General features: G+C 38.0%; 2 protein-coding genes across 4 annotated transcripts in view; one reads left to right on the forward strand and one right to left on the reverse strand.

Annotated features, from left to right (window-relative positions):
* NAE1 (NEDD8 activating enzyme E1 subunit 1) overlaps window positions 1-24,187 on the reverse strand; it is a 38,146-nt gene that overhangs the window by 13,386 nt on the left and 573 nt on the right. Inside the window, exons 2-4 of one of the 3 annotated variants that reach the window (XM_075765264.1) lie at window positions 23,750-23,813; window positions 858-961; window positions 704-764 (exon numbers count right to left, since the gene is read on the reverse strand). In XM_075765264.1, coding sequence (XP_075621379.1) covers window positions 704-764; window positions 858-961; window positions 23,750-23,813 — 229 coding nt within the window. Of the gene's footprint in view, window positions 1-699; window positions 765-857; window positions 962-2,102; window positions 2,212-23,749; window positions 23,814-24,187 lie in introns of those variants that run through there. The other 2 variants (XM_075765265.1, XM_075765266.1) reach the window with 2 other exon arrangements.
* On the forward strand, window positions 6,589-16,262 carry CA7 (carbonic anhydrase 7). The gene is given in 9 exon segments (XM_075765355.1): window positions 6,589-6,717; window positions 6,720-6,756; window positions 8,646-8,843; window positions 11,400-11,518; window positions 12,391-12,486; window positions 12,727-12,789; window positions 14,162-14,317; window positions 14,604-15,473; window positions 16,012-16,262. Coding segments are annotated over 8 exon segments (921 nt in total). The 3' UTR covers window positions 14,727-15,473; window positions 16,012-16,262.

Genomic DNA, 24,187 nt, shown 5'->3' on the forward strand with positions numbered 1-24,187 from the left:
TTTCAATGCCCAAGCCACAAATCTGAAAAATGAGGCATGCCAAACTCCTCTAGAAGCCAGGATCGTACTGCAGATTCTTTTTCACTAGGCTAATTGAAGAGTCATTAGTCCTAATTTCTTCATGTAACAGAATATCCTTTCACCTCATAGAACCTCTGTAAGTAGACAGGTATTTGTAAAAGTATCTACCTGAACCTGGATGAGAAAGTAACCTAGAATTGGTAAACAAATTATTTTTTATAGGATTTGTAAAGAGTTTCTTATCCTTTCCCTGCTGCATACAGCCTTTCAAAGTTATGAAAGCTAATAAATGGCTATCAGTCACAGTTTCAGAATGATAAACTAATGAAAAGTTATCTTCATCACCAAAACTACAGAAAATAAATTTAGCCATGCTGAAACAAGCAAATCTTGCATTGTCATATCTCAACAATGCAGCAAACAATATTCTTAAATATTTTTATATAGACCTGTAAGGTACAGAAACAGCAGCTAAAAAAAAACCTATGTCAAATTTAGCAGCTAATACCTCAAAATGTTTATGCATGCTGTGTACGCCACCAACATCCAAACCCACAAAAGACTTGGAAAAACATATACAGGCTTTTAAAAGAATTTTATAGTATTTCTTAACAGTTATAGAGATGGAACCACTTATGAAACCCTGTTATCAATTTGTAACAGAAAACAGTAACAAACCTACTTATTTCCAACATCTTCTCCAGAGACCCGATTCCCATCGACAATTGTAAATGAACCAATACCTTGGGGGGGAAAAAATTACTATTAATAACTAGGCATTATGAAGTTATCAGATACATTACAGAAGAGAAAGTACAGAAGAGATATCTACTTACCCGGTAGCACTAAGTTTTTGAGTATTTCAGTTCCTGTCGCTGTTGCATTTATCACACAAACATGGGCAGATTCTAACGCTTCTTGTCCATGGTCACCCCACAGTCTATATTGGGATGGAAACCACAACATTATAAAATTATTTCATTTCAGATTATAGAGCAAATATAAAGAAATGAAAAAAAATTAAACAATCACAAATGGAGGCTAGCATACTACTTACCATTCACTGTCGAGAGGGGCTAAATAGCACTAACCAAAATAAGCTTTCCTTAAGAAAACTTCCTGTGACAAACCTGAAACTTTCTAAAGAGCGACCCAATTTTACTGGTTACCATCTTCACACTACATGAACGCACACATCTTTTTCTGTTCTAACATTTTTAACTTTTTAAAAATCAGCACAGGTCAAAACAATCCTTACACAAATTTTGTCCTAAAACTGAATGCTCTTTTTCATAAGTTTTATTATAAATAACACATGTCTATATTTTTTATAATTTATAATCCAAGACACTGAATGGTACAAGCAAGTAGAAATCAGGCTAGATGAGTTTGGCAATGTATTTAAGACACCTATAAAATAATATTCAGGCTGAAATCATAACTTGGCAGTACTTGGCCACAGACGCCCCTCTGATTTCACACGGGCAGTAATTTTTACTCTCTTCAGCTGCAGAAAAGGCAGCTACTGAAGAGACACAGCAAAGCATTATAACTACTACTAAGACTTTCAAATGCACCGAAGCATGTGAAAACTAACCCATGCCATACTCCAAACATCGGCTGGCTCCAGCACAAGCCGCCCTTTTCTCATTTAACTTTGCTCTTTTCCGCCTTTTTCCCCTATGCCGGCCCAAACATTCACGCAGCTGCCCGGCGAACAGCCCGACCGGTTCCGACAGAGCCCCCCCCCCTCCCTGGGCGCCTCCCGACACCCACAACGCACGACCCGGGCTGCCGGAGTCGGCGGCTGCCGCCCCCCGGGGGGGCTCAGCGGGCGGGCGGCGAGCGGCTCCACCTCCCGCCGCGCCTCTCCTTACAAGCGGCCGCGGAGGAGGCCGGCCGCCCGAACGGGCAAGCAGAGCTGCAGGAGCGCGGGCTGCGGCCCCCGGCCCGGCCTGCGGCGAGAGGCAGAGCCAGGCGCCGCGGCAGCCCGCTCTCCGCCCGGCCAGGACTGCGGCAGCCCCGCGGAAGCCGGACGACCCCCGGCAGCTCGAGGCCGAGAAACACAACCGCCGCGCTACCTCAGCTGCCGGTCGTATCTCTGCTCCTTGAGGCTGGCCCTGCCCGGCTGCGCCATTGCCGCACGCGCCCCCGTAGTAGGCGCTGCGCATGCGCGGGCGGGCGCATGCGCGGGGGGGCGCCGGGCCGCGGGGCCGTTAGGGGGCGCTGTGGGGCCGCCGGGGCGGGAGGCGGGGCCGAGCGCGGGGCTGCGATAAAGTGTGGGGCGGAGGCCGTGGCTCGCGGGTGGGGTGCCGTGTGGCACGGTGCCTCCTCTTTCGTTTTCCCACACACGGTGTCTCCTCCAAAGTTCCTTTTTTTCAGGCTCTCTGTTTGCTATGTCACAGTAAATCCTTCCTTCTGGTGAAATTTCAGTGACTGTTGCAATATTTGTAGGAATGTTCTGTTCACCAAAATCTAAAGTTGATGCGTTCTGTTCTTGCTGTCTGCTACAATTGTACAGCTTCAACCGGACAAACCATGAATTATAGGAATTATTATTTCAGGGTCAGTTCCAAAATATAGTCCCCATTTCTGGTATATAGCAGCCAGGTGTGTATAGCTTTAAAAGTCAAGGACAGGTAATAATTAAAAATGGCATGTGAAGGCTGGGAAACTCCAAGAGACCCAGGTACCCAGTTCCTCTTTTTCTGTCCCACTTCCCCAAGAATGTTCCAAAGAAATTCCTTCTTTCTTCTGGACCGTCTCAGCCCATATTTTATTCGAATTTTTTCTCTTGAAAAATTGTCTATTTTATGCATGTCCTTTTTGTCCTTTTCCTCTCAATCCATTTTTTACCTAGGGACCATTTCCCCCCCCCCTCTTATGCCAGGAAGAGATTCCCAGTAAATAAATGCGGAAATCTCGTGAGTCTCACTATGCAGCTGTGGGAGGATTACCAATTTCAGTTCCTGAAGTTACACTGGATGCATGAGAATCTCAATATACAGTCATCATGGTTTTGTGTTTGTGAAGCAAAACTTGAGAATATAAAATTTGAAATTTCTATTGTCAATCAACAAGTGTAGTCAGTCACTTTTTAAATAAAATATTTTAAAAATGGAAAAAATCTGGAATTATTCTGCTTTTTAATGTTTATTGTTGGCAGTATACCTGTTTATATTTACCTTGTGAAGTATTTTTGTGCAGCTTCTGGATTCATTAAAATTACTTTAACACACAGATGTCACCTTAGTATAAGCCCCATTTGGAATTGCCATCATTACTAGTGGCAATGTAAGAAGAGAGATGAGATGCCTGGATAAACCAGATACTCTTTCAAGAACCTGAGGTGTAGGCAAGCTCTGGACTGATGAACGTTTAACATTTAATCTGCTCCTATCCTCCTTCAGAGGCTCTAGAGTGAGCACCCTGTACCCAAACCGATTGTATTTCTGCTACATTTTTGTTAATCGGCAATGACACATCAGACACACTCTTATGCATTAAATAAAGGTGGCACATGACACCTTGTTCTAGTGTACGTTGCCATTATTAAAGCTGCTCAGCAAAGATAACTGCTAAGTTGCTTAAGCAAATAGGGTGCCCTTTAGCCATTCACCTTGGAACCAAATAACTATTCTTTCATTTTATGTCTCTTAAAATGCAGCTCTGCCTCTCTACGGTGATGCAGCAATATATACCAAAAGCATTATCCTCAAGTGACATGATCTCCTAGTGCAAATACCTCCTGATGACTCCAGATCTGTGTTATAGAGACAACTTGCCTCAGACATTCAAAAATCCAATTTCCTTAAACCTGCAAAGCTCAATATATTCAATATTAACATATTTGGCATTCCAATCTTACCTGGAGCTTTCTAACTGTAATGGTTAATTCTTATATAGCAATTTTAAAAAAGGGAGCCTAAATTAAACAATAAAGAAAAGTATTCCAGATGTAGGGATGAGAAAACTGAAGCATTTCTTGTTACTTCAGTATCACAACATAGTGACAGGTTCAGAAGAACCCGTGTATTTGTCCTAGGCTGCTGCTCTATTCACTCATCATTACTGTCAAAGAGGAATAAAATTGTAAATATGAGGATTGAGGAAGACAGAATTATTCTTTAAGGCAGCTTGAAACGTTTCACTGTAGTGAATGGAACTGCATCTTCCTGTCATTCACTGCTAAGCAGACACTATTGAGATGTAATCAAAGCCCATGAGAAATTTGTGGAAATCATGAGTACTTCACTTTTAGCTCAGCACTGGAGAAATCTACCCTTTAAGGACCTACCACTCTGTTCTTCTCCCTTCCATAAGTTTGACTTCATAAGTGTGATGTATTTATCCCCGATTCAAGCTAGTAAAACTGAGATCAGAATCAGATTGCTACCATAACTTTTGAAGTGATAAATGGTAAGTTGAGGACAGAATCAGTGAAAATCCATTCTTAGAGGCAGCCAATATCAAGAAGCATCAGGATTACAGAATAACGTGATATTTCTATAAGCAGCAGTATTACCCTAGCTTTAAGGAAAACTTAGTATTTTCCTCAAAAAGAAAGAAGGCTGATTGGATGGGGGAGCACATTAAACTGTCACATAGACACTGGCTATCATTTATAGCTAAAATTTTATCCAAGCTATTTTTGTCTTTCATCTCAGGCTCTGTCACTCCTCCCTTTCACTTTTTCTAAATCCAACAATTTAAACCTACATTTTGTCGAGTCCACTTCCTGCCATGTCTTCAGCATGCTTTCTCTTCTCTCAGAGGGCTTCCTATGCCCTGCCTTTGTAGTCCACATATGTAGACATCTATGTGGTTTTGAATGTGAGAAGATAAAAGCTGAAGCGATGAATGGTGTCAAATGCATGTAGTTGTTGGGCCACTTCAATGGCACTGTGCCCTGGGAGCAAGGTCTGAGCCTCAGTTTTCAAGTTTCTCTTGAAAACACTTGCTCAGTATTCTCTATCTTGCATTACAAAATTCCTCTTCCATTTCTTCTTTTCACTCATAAGTTGGTATTTTTTGTACTTTTTCCCATGGTCTGGAACAGCTTTCCTGACTATTTGCATCTGACTGACTGCGTACATCTGGCTTCCCTGTCTACAAACAGCACAGAGCCACACAAGAATAGGAACCAAAACATCACAGCTTCTTGCAGCTCATTTTTCCTACTGAGCAGCAAAGTATTTTAACTCAAAGGCAGCGCTGCTGTACAACTTCCAGTATTTGAGTCGCCACGAGGACCTGTGCATGCAGACTATTTGGCCACAGACGTAACTGCCATGTCAGTGCGTGTGCAGGGACCTGAGTAGATCACAGTAGTTTAACAGAAATAAATTGAGAAGTTGACCCAAGTAAGTCATTGTAGAACTACTCTGTGGACACCTGTATAGCAGTTTACATCCCTATTGAGTGATTTAGCTTGCATGATTGAATCTCAAAGGTTTTAGAGCTGACTCCTATGGAAAGCTCCTGAAAAAGGAAATTAATTCTTACAAGGCAGTACCACAATATAAAAGTTGCATAAAATGTTTTCATTGATTTTTTTTCCTTCCATTTTCTTGATGGAAGAATCCTCATTTCTGTGTGCTATTGTCTTTGTGAAAATCAATATGTTTATAAAATGTAGCCTTGACAGACAGCATTTCCTCAGAGCTAACAAAATTACTATCAAGGAGCCATTTTTCATGGCACAAAGATGTCTTAAGACATTTTACAGCTTCAGACTGGGTATTTCATTGTAACCTCTTCATGGGTTTAGCAGGGTGCAGGGAACTATTGGATCATACCAGATAATTGAGGCTTCACAGATCAGCTCCTTTCTCTAGAGTCTGCTATGTTCTGTTCCCTAATATAACCACACTTTAATTTTTTTCTTTTTAAAAAGTTTCTTTAGAGTTGTAAAAAAAAAAAAATCAGATTGCAAATTTGTCCTTAATTGGTGTGATTTTTACCTTGTTCAAAAGTAGCACAAATAATTTTTTTTCTGAGATGAGAATGTTCTCCATCTCATCTAAGCACTGATCCTGAAGTTTTAATTAGAAATCAAGTGGAAACATCATTCATTTTTTGCAGCTGGAGAGACTGTGTAAGAAAAGAAAGGCAGTAACTAGGTGGTGTTTCCCCCTGCAGAACATGAAAGTGAGAAGGGCAGTTCCCGTTACAATCTGTACACATTACTGCGCCCTGATGCTCAGAGCAGGTTACGGCTCTTGATTCCTTGTGGTGTAGAATAGCAAAATACTACTACTTTTTCCTAAATATGATCCTCATGCCACCTGGACAGTCTTGGCTCCTCTCTCAGTCCTGGGACTACAGTTATCTCAGTTTTACATTTCCCATCTGTTCTGCGTTAGAAAATAGAGTGAGCAGCAGCAGGAGCAGCAAAGTTGGGAGCAGGAGCAACGCGGGTGCTTTCCCTGTCCTGCAGGAACTGCTTTGGTTGCTCTGTATCTTTAAGGGGCTGACCCTATCCCACGGTGAGCCATTATAAAGGCAGGTAAGCAGCAGTGCCCTGATCAAAGAGCTGAGAGCAAGGCAGGGTGCAGTTCTTCTATAATGACTGGCCACCACAGTTGGGGATATGGGCAGGATGACGGTAGGTTATAGCATTTCCATGCTGCATCTCTCTATCTTCCCCCACTCATTTTCTTTCCAGAACTGTTGCCTGAGCCCTGCAGAGCTGCCTGCATTTTGATATCTGCAAGCATCAAGTATATACAGCAGGTAATTAATTACTTTATTAATAATAAATAGCACCCAGAAAGTGGCACCAGAAGATGTACAAACTTATGCCTTCTGCCTTTCATTGTTGTAATCAATGTTCCTAAGCTGAGGGAAGCAGTACAGAGTGGGTTTTTTTCAGGCTGCAGATATTACAGATGAGTCCCTTTCCAAAAACCTGTTATGAAAAGGATTAAGTGTGTCTGTCTCTCAAAAAGCAATTTTTTAAGACGATTTAGTAGAGCAGTAATAGATCTTCTGATCCTGTGCAGCTGTTGAAATGTGATATCTATGCTTCTATAGAAGTGAATAAAATAAGGTATAAGTTCTATATTTCTAGAACATCAATAAATTGTACAGATCAATATCAGAGATCTTGTATAGAACAACTTATGCTTTCTGATTTGACAGTTTTTAATTTAGTCATCCTCCTTTGCTTCCCACCTCCAAGAATGTGTGTCACAAAGTGAGAGGATATGTGAAGCTACTGAAAAATTCCTACAATAGTGTTTTATAGCACCTGTATGCTTTACAGAGAAGGATGGATGAATGTCTTATGTTGTCCAATATGACAGTCTTTTGCATAACCTTCAGGAGTCTCTCTTTTGATAGCAATTATTTTGGTTGCTGAGTATACAACAGAAGTCTTTTGTATAACCTTCAGGAGCTAGTAGTCTCTCTGTCTTAACAGTAATTATTTTAGTTTCTGTGAGTCCAAAAGCAAGTTTGAATGCTAAGTGAAGCTGGCTAGTGCTAGTAGATAGTGTTGTGTGTTTGGCTATATAGGTAGTAGTAATAAAGCCAGGTATATTCTTACAAAGCTCATAAGAGACAAATTATATTGCCTAAGCTTGTGTAACAGCAGTTAAATCCTAAATCTGCTTTATAGGCAGGCTGAGAAAAGATATTATTTTATAAGCTTAGCTTTTCAGAAAATGCCAAAGACATGTAAGAGTATAATAGATTACTGTTTTTTGTTATGTAAACTCCAGGAGGGTAAATATCTGTGCTTGATTTAAAGTTTTTACTTGTGAAAGTATGTGAGAATACCACAATTAAAAATGTGCTTCTTGGGAATCTTAAAGTAAAATCGTTACTGTTAATACTTCATGAATGTAACCAGTGGAAGGATTTAATTGCTTCTTGCATGACCATACCAAAGTAGAAAAAGAAGCAGTCAGAAGAAGTAATTCTTTTATGCAGATAAGGTTTTATCTCAAATAGCATAGGAATGTTCCAGCTCTGGCAGCAGAGAGCTGTATTATTAAATTGGTCTTTCTCCCCACCCTATTTGGGTCAGGAAATCAAAAAATGTTAATTATCACACTCTAACCTTTACTCAGGGTAGAAAGATACCATAATGGGCAAGAGTGAAGAATGAAACTGCCTCAAAGATTTACTGCAGTCATAAAATGGTTTTAAAAATAACTGCATAGTCAGTAGCTAAGAAATTGAGTCATCGGCATCTAATTTGAATCTCCAGCTTTTACACTCTTTCCCAGGAAGAATTAAATATTGTTTCTTTGGGGGAGTGTATATGTGCATGCAAGTGTGTTTATACCTGCATCCACCTTGGAACATCTTCAGGTATCCTAGCAATGTAACTACAAACTCTGCAGAAAATTAGTGGCACAAGCAACTGAAGATAGAGCAGTCTGATGTGCTCTCATTTCCTTAGTGTGTTTTGTACAAGATATTTGAATCCCCCATCTTGCTGCAGCTTGTTTGTGCTAATAAAAACACTCTAGCTTAGAATTTAAGTTAACTTCTGAGATACCAAACTTTCAAATCTCTCCTGCTCAGCAAGCTTTACTTCCAGCCTCATGAAAACCTGCAATGATTATTTTGTGTTTAGTGGGAAGAAAATAATGGTGCTTTCCTTCCTTTTGAAGGACCTTCAGAGTGGCACAAGTCTTATCCTATTGCCCAAGGGAACCGCCAGTCACCTATTGATATAGTTTCTGCAAGAGCAGTTTATGATCCTAATCTGAAGCCGCTTGTTATCTCCTATGAATCATGTACATCTCTCAACATCTCCAACAATGGCCATTCGGTTATGGTTGAGTTTGAAGATACTGATGACAAGACAGGTGAGACCAACACACAGCCAACTAACTTGGAATACTATTTTGTGAGGGAAACAATTAAGTACATCCTGTATAGTATATTTTATATGATGTATAATTTCAGTTCTGAACAAGGCATATGACCAGAGCCCTTTATAATTTACCTTGAGTCTCACATTTCTTGTCTTTACTTGAATCTCTCTAGCAATACAATATTGCACAGCAGAATAGTGTTTCTGCATTAGGGAAAGCTCTTGCATCAGGAAAATCAGAAGTTTGTTTGCAGTGCTTCCCTTTTAAATAGGGATTGCCAGACTGCTAGATGGGGAATCCATGTATCTCTCCAGCACTCTTAGACCACATCCAGCATGCAGAGTAGGTATATATACTCCTCACCGCCCCATTTCCACGGTCATCAAAATCAAAGATGCTAACACATGTGCCAGCTCTGTCTGGCTCACTGCCCAGTTTCCATCCACAGGGGTAGGGAAGAGAAGAAGATTAGCAGAGATGAGGTCATACAGCATAGTCATCACAATCACAGTCCACTACACCAAGTTGATCTGGACCAGTCACTGACTGTTACCTTGCATTGTTTTCCTCTTTCTTCCCTGCCTCATAGCAGTTCAGTTTCTTCAGAAATTACAAAATCTTCAGTTAATTCTGAGTTGGTAGCAGCTTGTGGATGTTGGATTATCTGCAGCTGTATATTATTATTGTCTCTTAGCTCTTGGCCAAAAATATAAATGCTTTAAGTGATTGATTACTTCTGTTAATTCTACTTCCTTGCTAGACCTTGCTTCTACATCTTGGGGGTAGGGGAAGAGCATTCAAATGGAGATGAAGTAGCTGATAAATGGAAAGAGTGCATTAAAAACACTCTGAACAATTTTTAAACCTATCATCTGATTTCATCTTCCATTTGGGTGTGTTTAGTGGTTGTAGCTAAATAGGATATCCTAGATACTCAAAACAAGTTACTTTTCCTGTGAAGTGACTTGTCTGTGCTGGTAACCCTATGAAATAAGGGCTGGGGTTTAATTCCATTCATTTTGTTTTTTGTCAATTTCTCTTCTGGACTTAATCTAAGAAACTACCCAACTGAATGGTCAGGTTTTCAAGCATCTTTACTAAATTTGAAGAGAGAACTGGATGTGCATCTTCCAAAAATCTTACAAGTTGATTAAGCATGTCACCCTAAAAAGAGAATTTGTAAAATATATCAGAAGTATTACCTTAGTTTGCTAACTATTTTCATGCAATTCTAAGCTGAGCTATAATCTAAGTAATAGTGAACTTTGTCCAGCTTTATAAGTTTAAGAACATCTATTACTCTGCATTTAGAGATATAGTTTCAGAGCACATGCAGGAATGAAGATCTCTGCCCTTTCTACACTAAGCACATGCCTTATTAAAATAACACTTTCAAGGAAGATGACTGCTAGGAGTTGAAAACATGGTTTAAAGTGTTTTTAGTTGTGTTGAAATAGATCTAGTGACTCACAGCTCTGCATAAATGGCACAACAGAATTTTGACAGTAACCCATCATAGCTAGGTATCTTAAAATAATGCTTGACACAAGTGATGCATTTCACTACTAAGTTCAGAAAACCACATTAGGAGGTATTTATAATCTTAATTAATACTAAAAACCTTTGTTTTGGCAAAGCCAGTTTCTTGCATAAAGGCCAGCTGGAACTATTCACATGTGGTAGCACTGTGCAAGCCCTAGCTTTAATTTTTTTTTTAAATAAAATGTTATGGAATACACTGAGGATAAGTGCTTTACAGATACTAAATGTAATTTTAATTTTCTTAGTATAAGACTTTGATCAGATTTTCATGTCTGGGAAAAAATTATTTGATTTATTGCCATATAAAATTACAGGAAGATTACTGATGCTGTTGATAAAGTATTTTCTATAGATGACATCTTAAACATTAATCTGTTCTTAAGTGTTATTTCTAAGTGATGTATAAAGTTTCTCTATAGCATTTCCTCACCTTTATAAGGTGATTTGAGATTCTGAATGGTGTCATGTAAAGTACAAGCTATTATATTACCTCTTATGGGATCAGGTATTTAAAGGAAATAGAATATAGATAACTGCCACAGGAAGGAAAGACACTGAAAATACTTAGCTGAAGTGTGTACCTGATGCTCAAGGTATCTAGGCTCTTTTGCACAAAATCAAACAGCACTGTCAAAAGTATTTTAGGTACATGAGTTTCAAATTGATTTAATTTTTTAATATTCAGCTTGGATTTCTTGTGTTTAATAAGGCATTACCATAACTACCACATCTTCGTATGTCAAATATACTCTTTCAAAAAGCTACAAAATTCTACACAAGTAGCCACTCAATGTTTGTTTTAATTTAAACTTACATTAATTCAGGTGCTTTCCATTGATAATTCCAACCTTTCTAAATGCCTGGATGATGCATATCTTTGATATTGGCAACTAGGAGATGCCACTGGCTTTTTTCACTATTGTGCCAACAGTGTTACTGGCAGAAAGATAAAAAGCCAGAATACTTAACTTTTTTCCTCTTTTCTTTTTTAATTTTTCTGCCTAGCCATCAGTGGTGGTCCCTTTGAGAATCCATTTCGGCTAAAGCAGTTTCACTTTCACTGGGGGACAAAGCACAACCAGGGATCGGAGCATACAATTGATGGCAAACCTTTTCCATGTGAGGTAATGATGTGTCTTTACAGATAGGATTAATTCATGTAAATGCTGTTGAAAAATGACTTTGCAGTGGGGACTGCATGTCCCTTAGGATTCTGATTGCTTACTGACCATGGTTGGGTCAGCACAGACTTTAATGATAATTTTATTCCTTACACAGAAGTTATTTGTCAATCACCCTGGATTTTAGAATGCAAACTTATCCCCCCAGTGCAGCCATTTTTCCAAGGTTCTCAGTCATCTTATCCTAGTCAACAGGACACAGCTAGCCCCACAGTTTACCTGCTGTGCTCGCCCAGCACCTCTAACAGTCCTTTGCTGTGTGCTTTAGCCTGCTGCACACAATTAATTCCATCCTTATACAGATGGGAAGGATATACTGACAAGCAGGATGCTGCAAAGCCATGTATAGTTCCACTACCTGGCACAGTTAGGCTTCAGCTGACTATCACAACCTGTGAAATGACCATGCTGGTGCTATCATTAGCTTAGAAATGGCTTCATCTGCAAAGCTAGGACAAGGCACAGGCCTTTCCAGCACGATATATCCCAAATACTACAGAAATGTAGCATTCTGGAGTACCACTGAGTACTGGAACATAGTGCTTCATGGGATGAAGGCCCATACTAGGGAAGTTGGGTCACAGGTTAATGCCTGATTTGTTTCAAATTAAGGCTCATATATAGAACCTTTTAGTGTCTGTCCATGCTTATGGACTGGTCCAAAAGATTGAACTTGCTCATCTTTCTAAAGATGCCTTTGGAGCAAAACCTACATTCTGTTATGAACAGCCATTAGTGCCTGTTAACATGAGGCAACCTATGTTCACAGCTTCCAGCACTGATTTGTTTGTCTTATTTGTTATTTTTCTTTAAAGCTCCACTTAGTTCACTGGAATGCCAGAAAATATGCAACATTTGGAGAAGCAGCAGCAGCTCCAGATGGCTTGGCAGTAGTTGGTGTTTTCTTGGAGGTAAGAATCACAAAAATAGCATATTTACATGATGAAAAGCATTATGCTGTCAAGTGTTTGAGAACCAAGCCACGTATTTGAGAAGTGCTTAAGGAAAACAGATGACTTATTAGAAGCAGTAATTCATTGCAAATTGCTGTTAACTTTAGTAGGACTGTTGAGATTCAGATAAGAAAACAACACCTATTCAAAGGACAATTATAGTAATTCTTATTTAACCTGTCTATTCCATTATTTTAGATTGGGAAAGAACATGCCAATATGAACAGACTCACTGATGCTTTGTACATGGTAAAATTTAAAGTAAGTTTTAAGCTCTTTAAATGTTTCTGGGATATCCTTTAAAAATTAAGCTCATGTACGTGTCTGAGAGAAAAGTGGAAAATCACCCACCACAAATCCTTCCATCAATAGAACATCACTGTAGCTGTATTCTCTTCCCCCCTCAAGTTCAGATTATTTGCCTAATCTCAGGTGCCTCCCAAGGCTATCCCGGCCCCACTGGCCATTCAGAGGTTCTACCTTTCCTAGAGTATCTAAAATCAAAAGCTTCTGACCCTCAGGCTCAGCCATTAGACTCAGCAAAATAATCCTTTTCCATCGAGCCTAGCTTTGAACAAGTCAAAGCTGGCTTTCTATCTTCTGCTGCAAAGCTCTGTCAGGTGACAATCTTAATGAGGTCCTGAGCTAGTCTATTCTTACAGTGATACCTGCAGGTGGTCTTCAATCAGCTGTATTTGAGAGCTTTGCTGAAGATGGATACCTGCAGACTGATTAGACCACTACAAATGTTACCCTTTCTGGACTTACATGAGGCTAACACATTCTATAACATGCATAAATTCTAATATGCAAAATAAACTCTGTTTAATACTTGAGTGAGCATTGCTCCTCTGTATATGCTTGTAAAAGACAGGAAGTGAAGGCAGTTACACAGCAATATGTAGGCTGCAAACACAGTAAAGGATACTTTGAGTGAATTCTTCCACTTGCAGGAAAGAAAGTTATCCCTCAGTTGTAGGGGTGGAAGGTCTGCAGGTTTACCACTGGGGATAAGCTGCTCATTCTGTTTTTATGAGCAGTTTTACAGACAATTAGACAATGCTGAGTCTCAGATACTCCTACAGATTGAAAAATCTTGCCCTAGACTGGTAGTTAAGGCAATCACTACTTCAGGCAGTGCTTCCTTCTATTTCTGTTGGGTTTTTTGATTGATCCACCTTCCTCTAATTTTAGCCTTGAACATTTGATTTTTAAAGCCAATATTTGTCCTAGCAGACAATGACTGTTTGGGGCCAAGTTTTCCATAGTTTCAAATTTTCTACCGAAATAGATGGGAAGCATAGAAAATGGCAAGTAATGAGACAGGGAATTCTGCCATGATATTACTATAGCTTGTGCTGAACACTATATACAGAATACACTTCCTGCATTATTTTTATACCTTTTGAGACAAAAGCTGAACTTTGGTAGAGGCAATGGGGCAAGAACCCAAAGTCCGGTAAGCCAGTAGCAGGCATCACGCTTCCCATGCTACTCCTAGATAACAGTTGTTATAAGGCAGCCAAACCCTTATAGACTTTTCCTTTGCCCTACTTTTTAATAATACTTTAGTATTTTTTCTCTTTCAAAAAGTTCTTTAACCTGTACTTAAAACTTCTTTTTTTTTTTCCAGGGAACAAAAGCTCAATTTAGAAGCTTCAACCCCAAATGTCTCCTGCCTTTGAGTCTAGATTATTGGACATACCTTGGTTCTTTGACAACACCACCTCTTAATGAGAGTGTAACATGGATAGTGCTGAAAGAACCCATCAGAATTTCCGAGAAACAGGTAGACTTTTGATACTCTCACAGTTCTTACAGGATTCAACACTGAATAAACAGGCAGTGACTGGTTTGATTTGCAATGAGGTGAGTTAAAAGACCATCAGGCTGGGAATAATCTGCCTGTTCAATAATCAGGGCTTCTGGTTTTTTAATATTCTTTAGGATCTTTGCTTGAACCTGATCTATTAACAGATTAAAATGTACTGAATGCTTTCCTTTTGGTCCTTTGTTTAAAACCACTAATATCGATTGCTGCTTTAAGCAGTAAATCATTTCACTTGAATTTACAGCTGGAGAAATTCCGCATGCTCCTCTTTACCAGCGAGGAAGACCAGAGGATCCAAATGGTGAATAATTTTCGCCCTCCTCAGCCTCTTAAGGGGAGAGTTGTTCGAGCTTCATTCAAGGCCTGAAGAAAACTGATAATGGCCCTGAGATATCCAAGAGCTTCCACACCTGAGATACTATAAACAGAAACTCTGATTTTCAGATCACTCATGGAACACACAAGATGGCCATTTCCATGAACACTCTGCTCAGAGAGGGACAATCTTTTATATTTTATTTGAATTGCTCATTCTTTTGAGAACAGGATCTTTTTAACTAGCACTTTTTAATATAAGGGATAGTTGAGTAAACTAGAGTGTTCTCAAAGACCTGAAACACTACAAATTAAGAAGAAATTAAAATCCCACTTAATATTAAATGGGACATTATGTAGTGATCTACTAGTACTGATGTCCACAACTTCTAATTCTCTCATTTAATACATGATGAAACAGTAGTAAAGAATTTTGGACAAATTGGACTTAAATTTTTTCCTTACTGATCTCTTGTTAGTTTGCTGAGGTCTGTCTAATTTAAAGATTGCTTTCACTGTATTCTTGCTGTCTGTTGACACATCATGCACGTGAGTAGCACTAGAAAAAGTTCTTTACTTACCTCAAGTACGTACTAGTATGAAAACTACATACATATTTTAAAGGTACTGTTCTAAGATGATATTTTAGAACTAATTTAAAATAACTGTGTAAATGCTGTGTTTAAAAGCAGACAATTTTATTGCACAGTGTTGTTCAGACATTTTTTTCTTTCAGCCCATGCAGCATACATAACTAATGCCTTTGTCAAGTTTGAAAAGAACATCTACAGTAATTCAGGTATGTGTTTTGTGGTCCTCAATTGTTCAAATTCTACCTCAGTTAAGTGACTTGCTCTGCAATACACCCTCCTTCATTGTCTGCCCTGAAGAAAGTCGATATTTTGTTGGCTTTAGGGACCTAACATGGGTAGACCTTGACTGCACTGAATGTGCACTGGCTGCACAAACTGTCCCTTTGCTATGGCAGTCTGTCAGGGATATTCTCTGTAGATTCAAGGTGTCATCAGTCCTGAGTCCTCTTACCTCTTCAAAAGAAAGTTGCTTTAGAAAAACCATGTGTTAGTATTACTGCTTCTGCAGCTTAGTGACAAAATTCAGACTTCTGTCTCTGGTACTAAATATGGCAATGTTATCTGCAACTGCCCACAGTCTATTTTCAGTTACTTCAATTCTGGGCTTCAAATGTTTTACTTTATCTGTATAGTTCAGATAAAAATTGCCAATGTTTATCAATTTTCATCAGCTTAGATGGAGAAATCAAAGTGGGGGTGGGGGAAGGAGAACAACAGCTACTATGGGCTGTTCCCCTTTTTCAGAAAGGGAGAAAGATGCTGGATGTGAAGTGCAGTACAAGGAATGGAAGACTAGAATTCTAGACCTAACTCTTCTACAGTTTTTCTGATATGCTGACCTAAAGTTTCCTGTTCCTCAGTTTCCTTTTAAATAAAATGAGTAACACTGACCTACCTCACAGGGATGTTGTGAGGGCTAATTTAGTATTGTTTTACATGTGAGATTCTTATACAGCAGATGCTAAAGAAGACAGAAAATCATTACAAAATGCAATGTTTTTAGCTATGTTGAATGTAACTTTGCTGGTAAAGCAAACTGGTATTGCAGAAAATCTATTTAATGTATCTTAATTTATTTAAAAATAAATGAGACTTTAAAATACAGTATACATCTCTTCATCCTTTATTTTGAATAGACCTATCTTTCCTTACAGCACTATTTTTCTTGGACTTTCATGAACAGAAATGCTATCTGGTATCTTCAATGGATTAATCTATTTCAGATCAAGGAATGATTTCTTTGTTTACCTTCAATTTCATAGAAACCTTGATTATACTATAGTAGAATAATCTAAGTACAGATGAGTTTATCCCTTTCAAGTTTGTGGGGTTTTTAAAACTTCTAGAAAGCCTACTTCTGTTTAAAAACTATTTTTAGTCTGTATCACAATTCTTCCCATCTTTTGGGACTAACTTTCTACTTCAGCGTAATACTTTCACTCAAGTTCTGACGCATTTTGTGATTTCTTAAAAAAAAATATACTTGCCCAGTCAGAGTTAAAGTACTGTTATAAATCTTATGCCCCTGTTAAAATTAAAACCTACATGAAGGGACTAATTTTCAAATGTAAAAACTCTTTCAAAAGAACCTTACATATTTGATAGCACAAATATATTTTATTAGGGGCAAATTAAAATACTTTCCTGTTTAAAATTTAACCACTATTTACTATATATAGCTTAAGCTACCAAAGTACTGCTGCATTAGTATTAGTACACACCTTCACAAAGCAGGTCACTGATCAATATTTTCAGTGTTTTCTCTCATTCTAGGCATATAAGTAGGTTTCTGCTCACTTGGTTTCTCACAAAAGGTAAAGAAGGCTTGTATACCAAAGCTTTGTCCAGTTTCCCCCCAGCTACAACTGCTTAGCATAGTAAAATAAAAATCTTATTTCTCCACCGAGTGTGTCCATTCTGTGACCTTGAACACAGTACTTAAGCTTATTTAAGGGTCGTTTACTCATGAACAACAGAAAGATAATGTTTAGCTCACAAGGTTATTGTAAAAGCTTAGCTATTGTAAAGAGCTTTAAATGCTGAATCCTCCAAGGTGTTCAGTTTGGTGGAAAAACTGAACTATACCTTCCTTTAGAAAGACACTTTATCTTATTTACAAGGGGTTTTTCTGTTGTTGGGTTAAAGAACATGATCTAATTTTACCATGGTGAAGCAAAATATAAAAGGAAGCCTTTTATACTCTTTGTTTCTTGAAACCCTGGTCATTCGATAAAAGAGCATAAATATTTATTTTTGTGTGTTTTTAAAGCTATAAACTACATTCTACAATTTAATGCACTTCATTTATTTTGAGAGTATAAAAGCAAACTGCAAAAAGAAATATCAAATGCTCTGACATAGTGAATTTTATTGTATACTCAATGAATAATGCATAACAGTATGATGAAAATATAGTGTCCAGTTAGATTAAGCTTTGCTGTACTGGCTTTTCCTTGTAACGGAAAATATAAACCACCAGGAAAATATAGTAAAAATAGTAACAATAAAACTCACTGTTCCCCACCAAACACTTAAAATCACCAATCTAAATTTTTTTTTTCAGAGCTTCACTGATGATTCTTTCTTATCAAAGTTCTCTTAGTAATAATATTCTGGGGTATAAGGAACCATATTAATTTGTATTACTTATACAGATGCTTGACTTGTTAATATACTCATTGAATAACTTGAGAGCCTTATAGCAAGAATTTCTTTATTTCTTTTCCCAACATTATTTTGTCTTGTTATCAATGAGATGAGGATAATCTCATAACAACAATAACAATTCTGCTTTTGAGCTGAACTATACTTTGGTGCTTGCATATGCAGACATGACCATCAATTTACAAAGTGCTGCATTTTATAAGACTATAGGAATCAACCACTATTACCAGTTTGCTTGTCTGAACTCCTAACAGTATTCTAGCTAGTGTCTCCTGTACAAATATTCCCCTCAAAGGCAATTCCTAAGGCTAAATAGCTGTGCTATGCATCAATACTTTTTAAGGATTTGCAGAAACTTAATTTTCTCTGTTTTCCTTCTGAACTGTCGTCTTCTGCACACAAACATGACTCAGCAAAGCTCCTCCATCCAAATTCTAGAACGTGTGGTATCCTTGTGTTCTACCAGCTATATTGAAGGCAAAATAGCAGTTGAATCTAACTATTCCAGCAAGGCTTATCTTAACTTGTAATAGGATCACCGTTGTCATGACTGAGAGAATACGATGCCTTTTATTTAGGACAATAACTGAAATTGCACAACTGTAAAAGCTAGACTAAAAATGCCATCTAGTGGTTGTCTGTTTCCATTTCTTACCACAACGCTTAGAACAAATTTTAAGTTCAATTCAGTCAAAATACAACAGATGAGAGAATTTAACTTTGACAGTAATTATTTTTAAAGGTAGGGGTGAGTAAGTGAAATCCCTATGCTAGCTCTACATATGTAGTCCTTCAAACTCTTTTATGAGATAAAAAAATCAATCTCACAAAAGAAACTCTAATTATTTGTTCCTCTTTTCACCGATAGAGTGGAGAAATCCTCTGCCTGGTAAACTGTGCGCTATCTTAACTTTAATACCTATAATTAAGGTTCAACTTAGGGGTTTTTTTTCCCATCCTCTGCAAACAGAAAGATTTTTAGGCAGTTTCAGTGATACATGGTTGATATGATCTAGCAGTGATTTATAACGACAAATTTCATGATGAGTGTAAATTAATCCAAATATAAGCATCAGAGGAAAAGTGTTGCAAGGTGCCTTGTCACCAGATGGTGCTTTTGGTGGTGTTCAACGGTCAGATAAAAAAGGGAGCATTTCAGGAAAAAAGCAGAGATAAGCCTGAAAAAAAACCAATGAGATGTTGTCTTATACCTCAGATTAGCAGTTTTCTTCTCTGCAAAAGTGACCATTTAGTAAAGACACTGAGTATCAAAGCAAGTTGATACTTCCTCACTGCCTGTAAGGGGGGGGGGGGGGGGGGGGTGTCTCAAGTTTTTTCTCATTTACCCTGAGGACACTACAGTGTACTGATGAAACCTGACTGACTTTAACATAACTATTCCCAATTTGCATGGCTGTAAGGCAGACAATGTTTATACCTCTGATGTTCCATTTATGCTGCTACTTGCATTACATTTGAATTTTAATAAAAGTACAGCCCCTCATCCCAGGTTGTGAAGAGCAACATAGTAATGCAAACCATCATTTCATTTAATTTCACTTTAATATAGTGGAATATTAAATACAGCAACGCAGGAGTCAACTCAGCCTGTTCAACTGTTGGAGGGGAAGAAGGTGGAAGGAGGAGAGAGAGGAAAGGAATAAAAATACTTTTCTACACATGAGCACTTCATACCAAGCCAGAAGACTTTCTGGTGCTTGTAAGCTGTCCCCAAGAAATTTAAACTCGCTTTTACAGTAGTACAGAACCTTAACTGAGCATGTATTTCAGTTTAACTCGAACCAGTTTGTAATCAACATCTGGTAAAAATTATATATGTGGAGTTCAGATCTGATTACAGGAACTAGATAGATAGGCCTTTGCACCAGTCCAGTTACATTAACCTAAACTGGATCTTCAGTTTAACCCCTGCAACTTCATAGATAGATGTACTGCTTAGCCTCTGCTGTAACACCAGAGGTTAAATGAAGTTGGAGAGTTGGAATGGCATTTTTCCTACAGTTGTTCATTGTGTCTACCTCGGTTCATTGACATTTCTTGCAGCTTGTTTGCTTTCCTAGCATTTGAGTATTTGTTTTAGATTATATAGGAAGATCAAAGACTGGAATTTGCTGTTACCAAACTAGGAAAATGCAAAATGCAATTCCTTTAACAGATCTAGAGGAAATTTATTTTTCCCAGTCTTGTTCATGATTTTTTTTTTTTTTAATAAGAAGAGATCTCTGTATCTAAGGTACTAATTCATTCAAAGGACCTACATTGCTTTGCATCATGGTCATTCACAAGTTTCCAAAGGGTTTGGATCTATGGCTATTTTCAAATGTGTATCACTAGACTAAGTCTTTCTCTGTTTCAGGAAAACTTCTTGCAAACTATTTTTCTTTGGATTCAAATTGTGTTTGTTACTAGTCAGCTTTTTGGAAAAGGATTAGTTATTTATTAGAAATATTATTCTGATTTTTAACTTGCTTTCTTAGGAACATTAGGCTTATCTGATGGTTCTGTTTTTCATGTGTCCCCATAACAAGAAATGTTTACAAAGCACTAGAAGTCCCACACCTTTCATGAATATCAATTAGTGAGTGGAAAGTAATCCATCTCAGCACCTGCTGTGAAGGCAGCGGTAACTGATGGGCATCTGTTTGCAGCTTCTGGAAGCAGAAGCTGTATATATTGCACCAACTTAGCTGCAGCCAGTTGCCCAAACAAACAAGGGGGAAAAAAAAAGTAATGTTCCATGGGAACAAAGGGAACTCAAAATAATGCAGTATCAGTGTAAGGAAAGTCAGATAGAAAGCTTTTAGTTTCCCTGTCCAGTTAGTCACAGAATTAGTCTCCTTTTATAAAAGGACATGAAAAATTAGAAGCAGCTGTTCTTCCACCTCCTAGATACATTCTGGCTGTTTGTTAACTTCAACTAAAGACCTTATTATCCCAAACTCTCAGAGCTATACCGAGTATACTTTCATACACCATTTTCAAGTAATGCATGCATATGACATCTTTTGCCTCCTAAATTTTTCAGTTCTTCCACACAGTGCTGGATTTTCAGAGAGAAAGAGTGATATAATGCTGTTTGGAGTCCAGTTACTGTGGAACAACAATTATCTGAACTTCAGTTAACTAGAATTCTTTCAGCAACATAGATGTCCCCAGAGTTGAGTTGGCTGCTGCTCCTTGCAAAGTAGAATACTAAGTACTGAAACCTCTAAGCAAATTTTATGATCTGTGGGACACCTCCCTGCACTCCCTCCCAAGAAGTCAGTTTTTCTTATTGGTTTTGAAGACATCTACCGCCAGTTCCATGTATTAAATTCTTCATGGTGCAAATAGTCTCTGTTACGACTGAATAATTCAGGTACTTCTGTATTAACTTACTTGAATTACTCCAGGTATGGTTGTGCATCTTCTATTATACATCATTAATTTTTTTTTTTTTAACAAGTGTTTAAAATTCAGACCAGACTGCTGAATATGTCTGCTTTGCAAAGGCTGCACAAAGTAATTTGCTTTTGTCTTTGTAAACAGATTTTGGGAATTGATGAAGTAGAACAAATGCAATTGTTTCTGTGGTGGTGTCAGCATCTTCAGTATATTGTAATTTAATCTTGAGCTAGTTATTTTCCTCAGATCATTCTTAATGCTTTGCTAAGAAACTTGATATAGCTAGATAATGAATAATAACAGTACTTTTTGCCTTAATATTAAGATCATCATAGAATCTAAAATTAAATCAAGGCGTAAAAGATCACAAAACAGTAAACCCAAGCTTATTTCAAGTCCCTGTATACAATGGGAGGTATGCAATATAAGCAGAAATAAAGCAATTTGTTAATATTTTGGTAATGCCCCAAAGCACTTATCAAAATACATCTCCCCTTTCCTAGGTCTTGGAACCCTAATTCTCCAATAAGCATCCAGTAAGTGATGTCATAACTCCAAAAGTTTGCTAAGATACACCATGGGAGAAGAAGGAAGCACTAGCTTTCCCATGCTTTGTATGCCATATCCAGAAACATGCAGTGTAAGGATACAGGTTCAAGTGTCATTCATCCAAACCAACTGAGGGCCGATACCAGAAGCAGCAGTACCTCTCTCCACTCCACATTTGTCCCCTTTCCCTACATTTGGTCTAACGATCACATTACCATGCAGGAAGCTGGATCACAACTCCCCCTGAAAAATTATTATTTTGTCGCATTTGATGACAGCCTGACTTGCTATAGGGTCATGTGATAGCTAAATCTGACAGAAGAGCTGGGTTCTGGGAGACAATAGGACCGCATCTCTAAACAGCATCCAGTAATTACATCAAATTCAACATTCAGTGTAACTAATAAAGTCTCTTTCATAGTCTCACACTTCATTCATACAAGTTGGCTGAACTAACCTAAGCAATGTACTCCTATCCCAAATATATGGCAGGATTTGTCTGTCCTGAGGTAGTAACTTCAGGTCAGAAGTAAAGACACAATGTGCTTGAGTGGCCTCATTGCAACCTGTTTCATGCAATGGCTTACCTTTTAGTCTCAAATAAACATTTCATTTTGTCTGAAACCTATTGAAGTCTGTTGAAACTGTCATTGACTTTAATGGGAGCTGAACCATGGCCTAAAGAAGCAACACAGAAATGACCACAAAAATTTTTGCAAAGAAAATCAGAGTTGCTGACTGTACAAGTCAACAGATAAAATTATACCTTGAAAAAATCTAAATATAGTATTTGCTACATTTTAACCCATCACTGCACCTTAATCAGTCCCCCTGGAATTACATTCAATTGCTTATAAATACTGGTAAGAACATTCTCTTGGCACAGGACATTTGATACTGAGCTTTAGCTCACTTATAAACAGGGAAGTCAAAACCAAACCTTAGTTTTATTTAAAGAAACCTGAGTTACAACTTTTTCAATGCAAATTAACAAGACAGAGCACTATGGCAACCAATCCACTGTTGCCACAGAAATTTGCCATTTTAATTAGATATTCCTGAAGGCAAAAATATTGCAAGCCTGAGCAACACTGTTTCTATCCTTAAATCATATCAGAGTAGCATTTATACATTTTTAAACTTTAATTATATATCACTTTGGTTCATCCACATAACCAAACACTCCAAAGCAGAATCTAAATCTCAATTCAACTTAATATCTAGTTCTGTCAAGTCCTGGATATTCACACTGAAAACCATTAAGTTTCTCAGAATATGGTATTCCTCCCTGTCCTTAGAAAATACGGAATGAAAGCAACACCTTCTTCTGCAGCAGTGTTATTTGTTCCACCTTCATTTACACACTTCCTAAATCACTTCAGCTTATGCATATGAGTTTATGAAATTACTGCATGTACACATGAGCAATAATAGCTTTCAGCTGAAGAGAAGCATTTAAACATGCCAGGAGCACAGGAAACTCAGAGCAGCCAAGCTAGTTTTCACGCTGCTGTATGAGGTTTTATCACTGTTGTAAATGGTACAAAAGATGAACAAATTGGTAGGTCAGAAGGAAGAGTGCTTTGAGCCCCAGGAACTAGTGTTGGTATACCCAAACAGTGGGGCAAGGTGGAGAGACGCAGGTAAGGGCTGCTGTGGGTGACCTCTTTCAGTTCAGCAGATTGGTCAGACAAATAAAATCATTATGTCAAATTTAAGACAATTGTTTTCATGTGTGCCAATGTCCTGAAATTTTTCTTTAAGGTGACCTTCCCCCCCCCCCTTGGTTTGGTCTTCTGTTTGACATTAAACTATGTTTCATTATGTTAATAAAAACAAGAAACAAATGAAAGCTAAGACTCACGAAGATGATTGCACATCCTTCCACTTGAAATAATCTGGAAACAAGTTTATCTCATCTAGGATACCTGCAACACATTATTTAAATGAAAAATGCTTCAATACAAGAAGCCAGAAGAATAAAAAAATACACTGGTAATATCAAAGCCTCTATTTTTGTAAAATCACTATTACAGGTTAAAGTGAGGACTATTTAGTAACCAATCCAAAATACACAATAACTACTCATTAACCACCATGCACTTTGGGCCCATTCCTTGTCTTGTTACACAGTATTAAACTACTCAGTAGAAATTTTAACCAAGACAAGCAGACGCATGAAAGAAAAAAAAAGGGGGGGGGAAGGGAGCCAGGAAAACAAGCCTTTAATTTTTGTTCCCCATAATGTATATGGCCCATCATTTTCAAAAGGGCTTTGTGATTTTGAGCATCATCAGCTGGT

The sequence above is a fragment of the Balearica regulorum genome, chromosome 13 (genome assembly GCF_011004875.1).
Source record: "Balearica regulorum gibbericeps isolate bBalReg1 chromosome 13, bBalReg1.pri, whole genome shotgun sequence".
In the NCBI taxonomy this organism is placed as follows: domain Eukaryota; kingdom Metazoa; phylum Chordata; class Aves; order Gruiformes; family Gruidae; genus Balearica; species Balearica regulorum.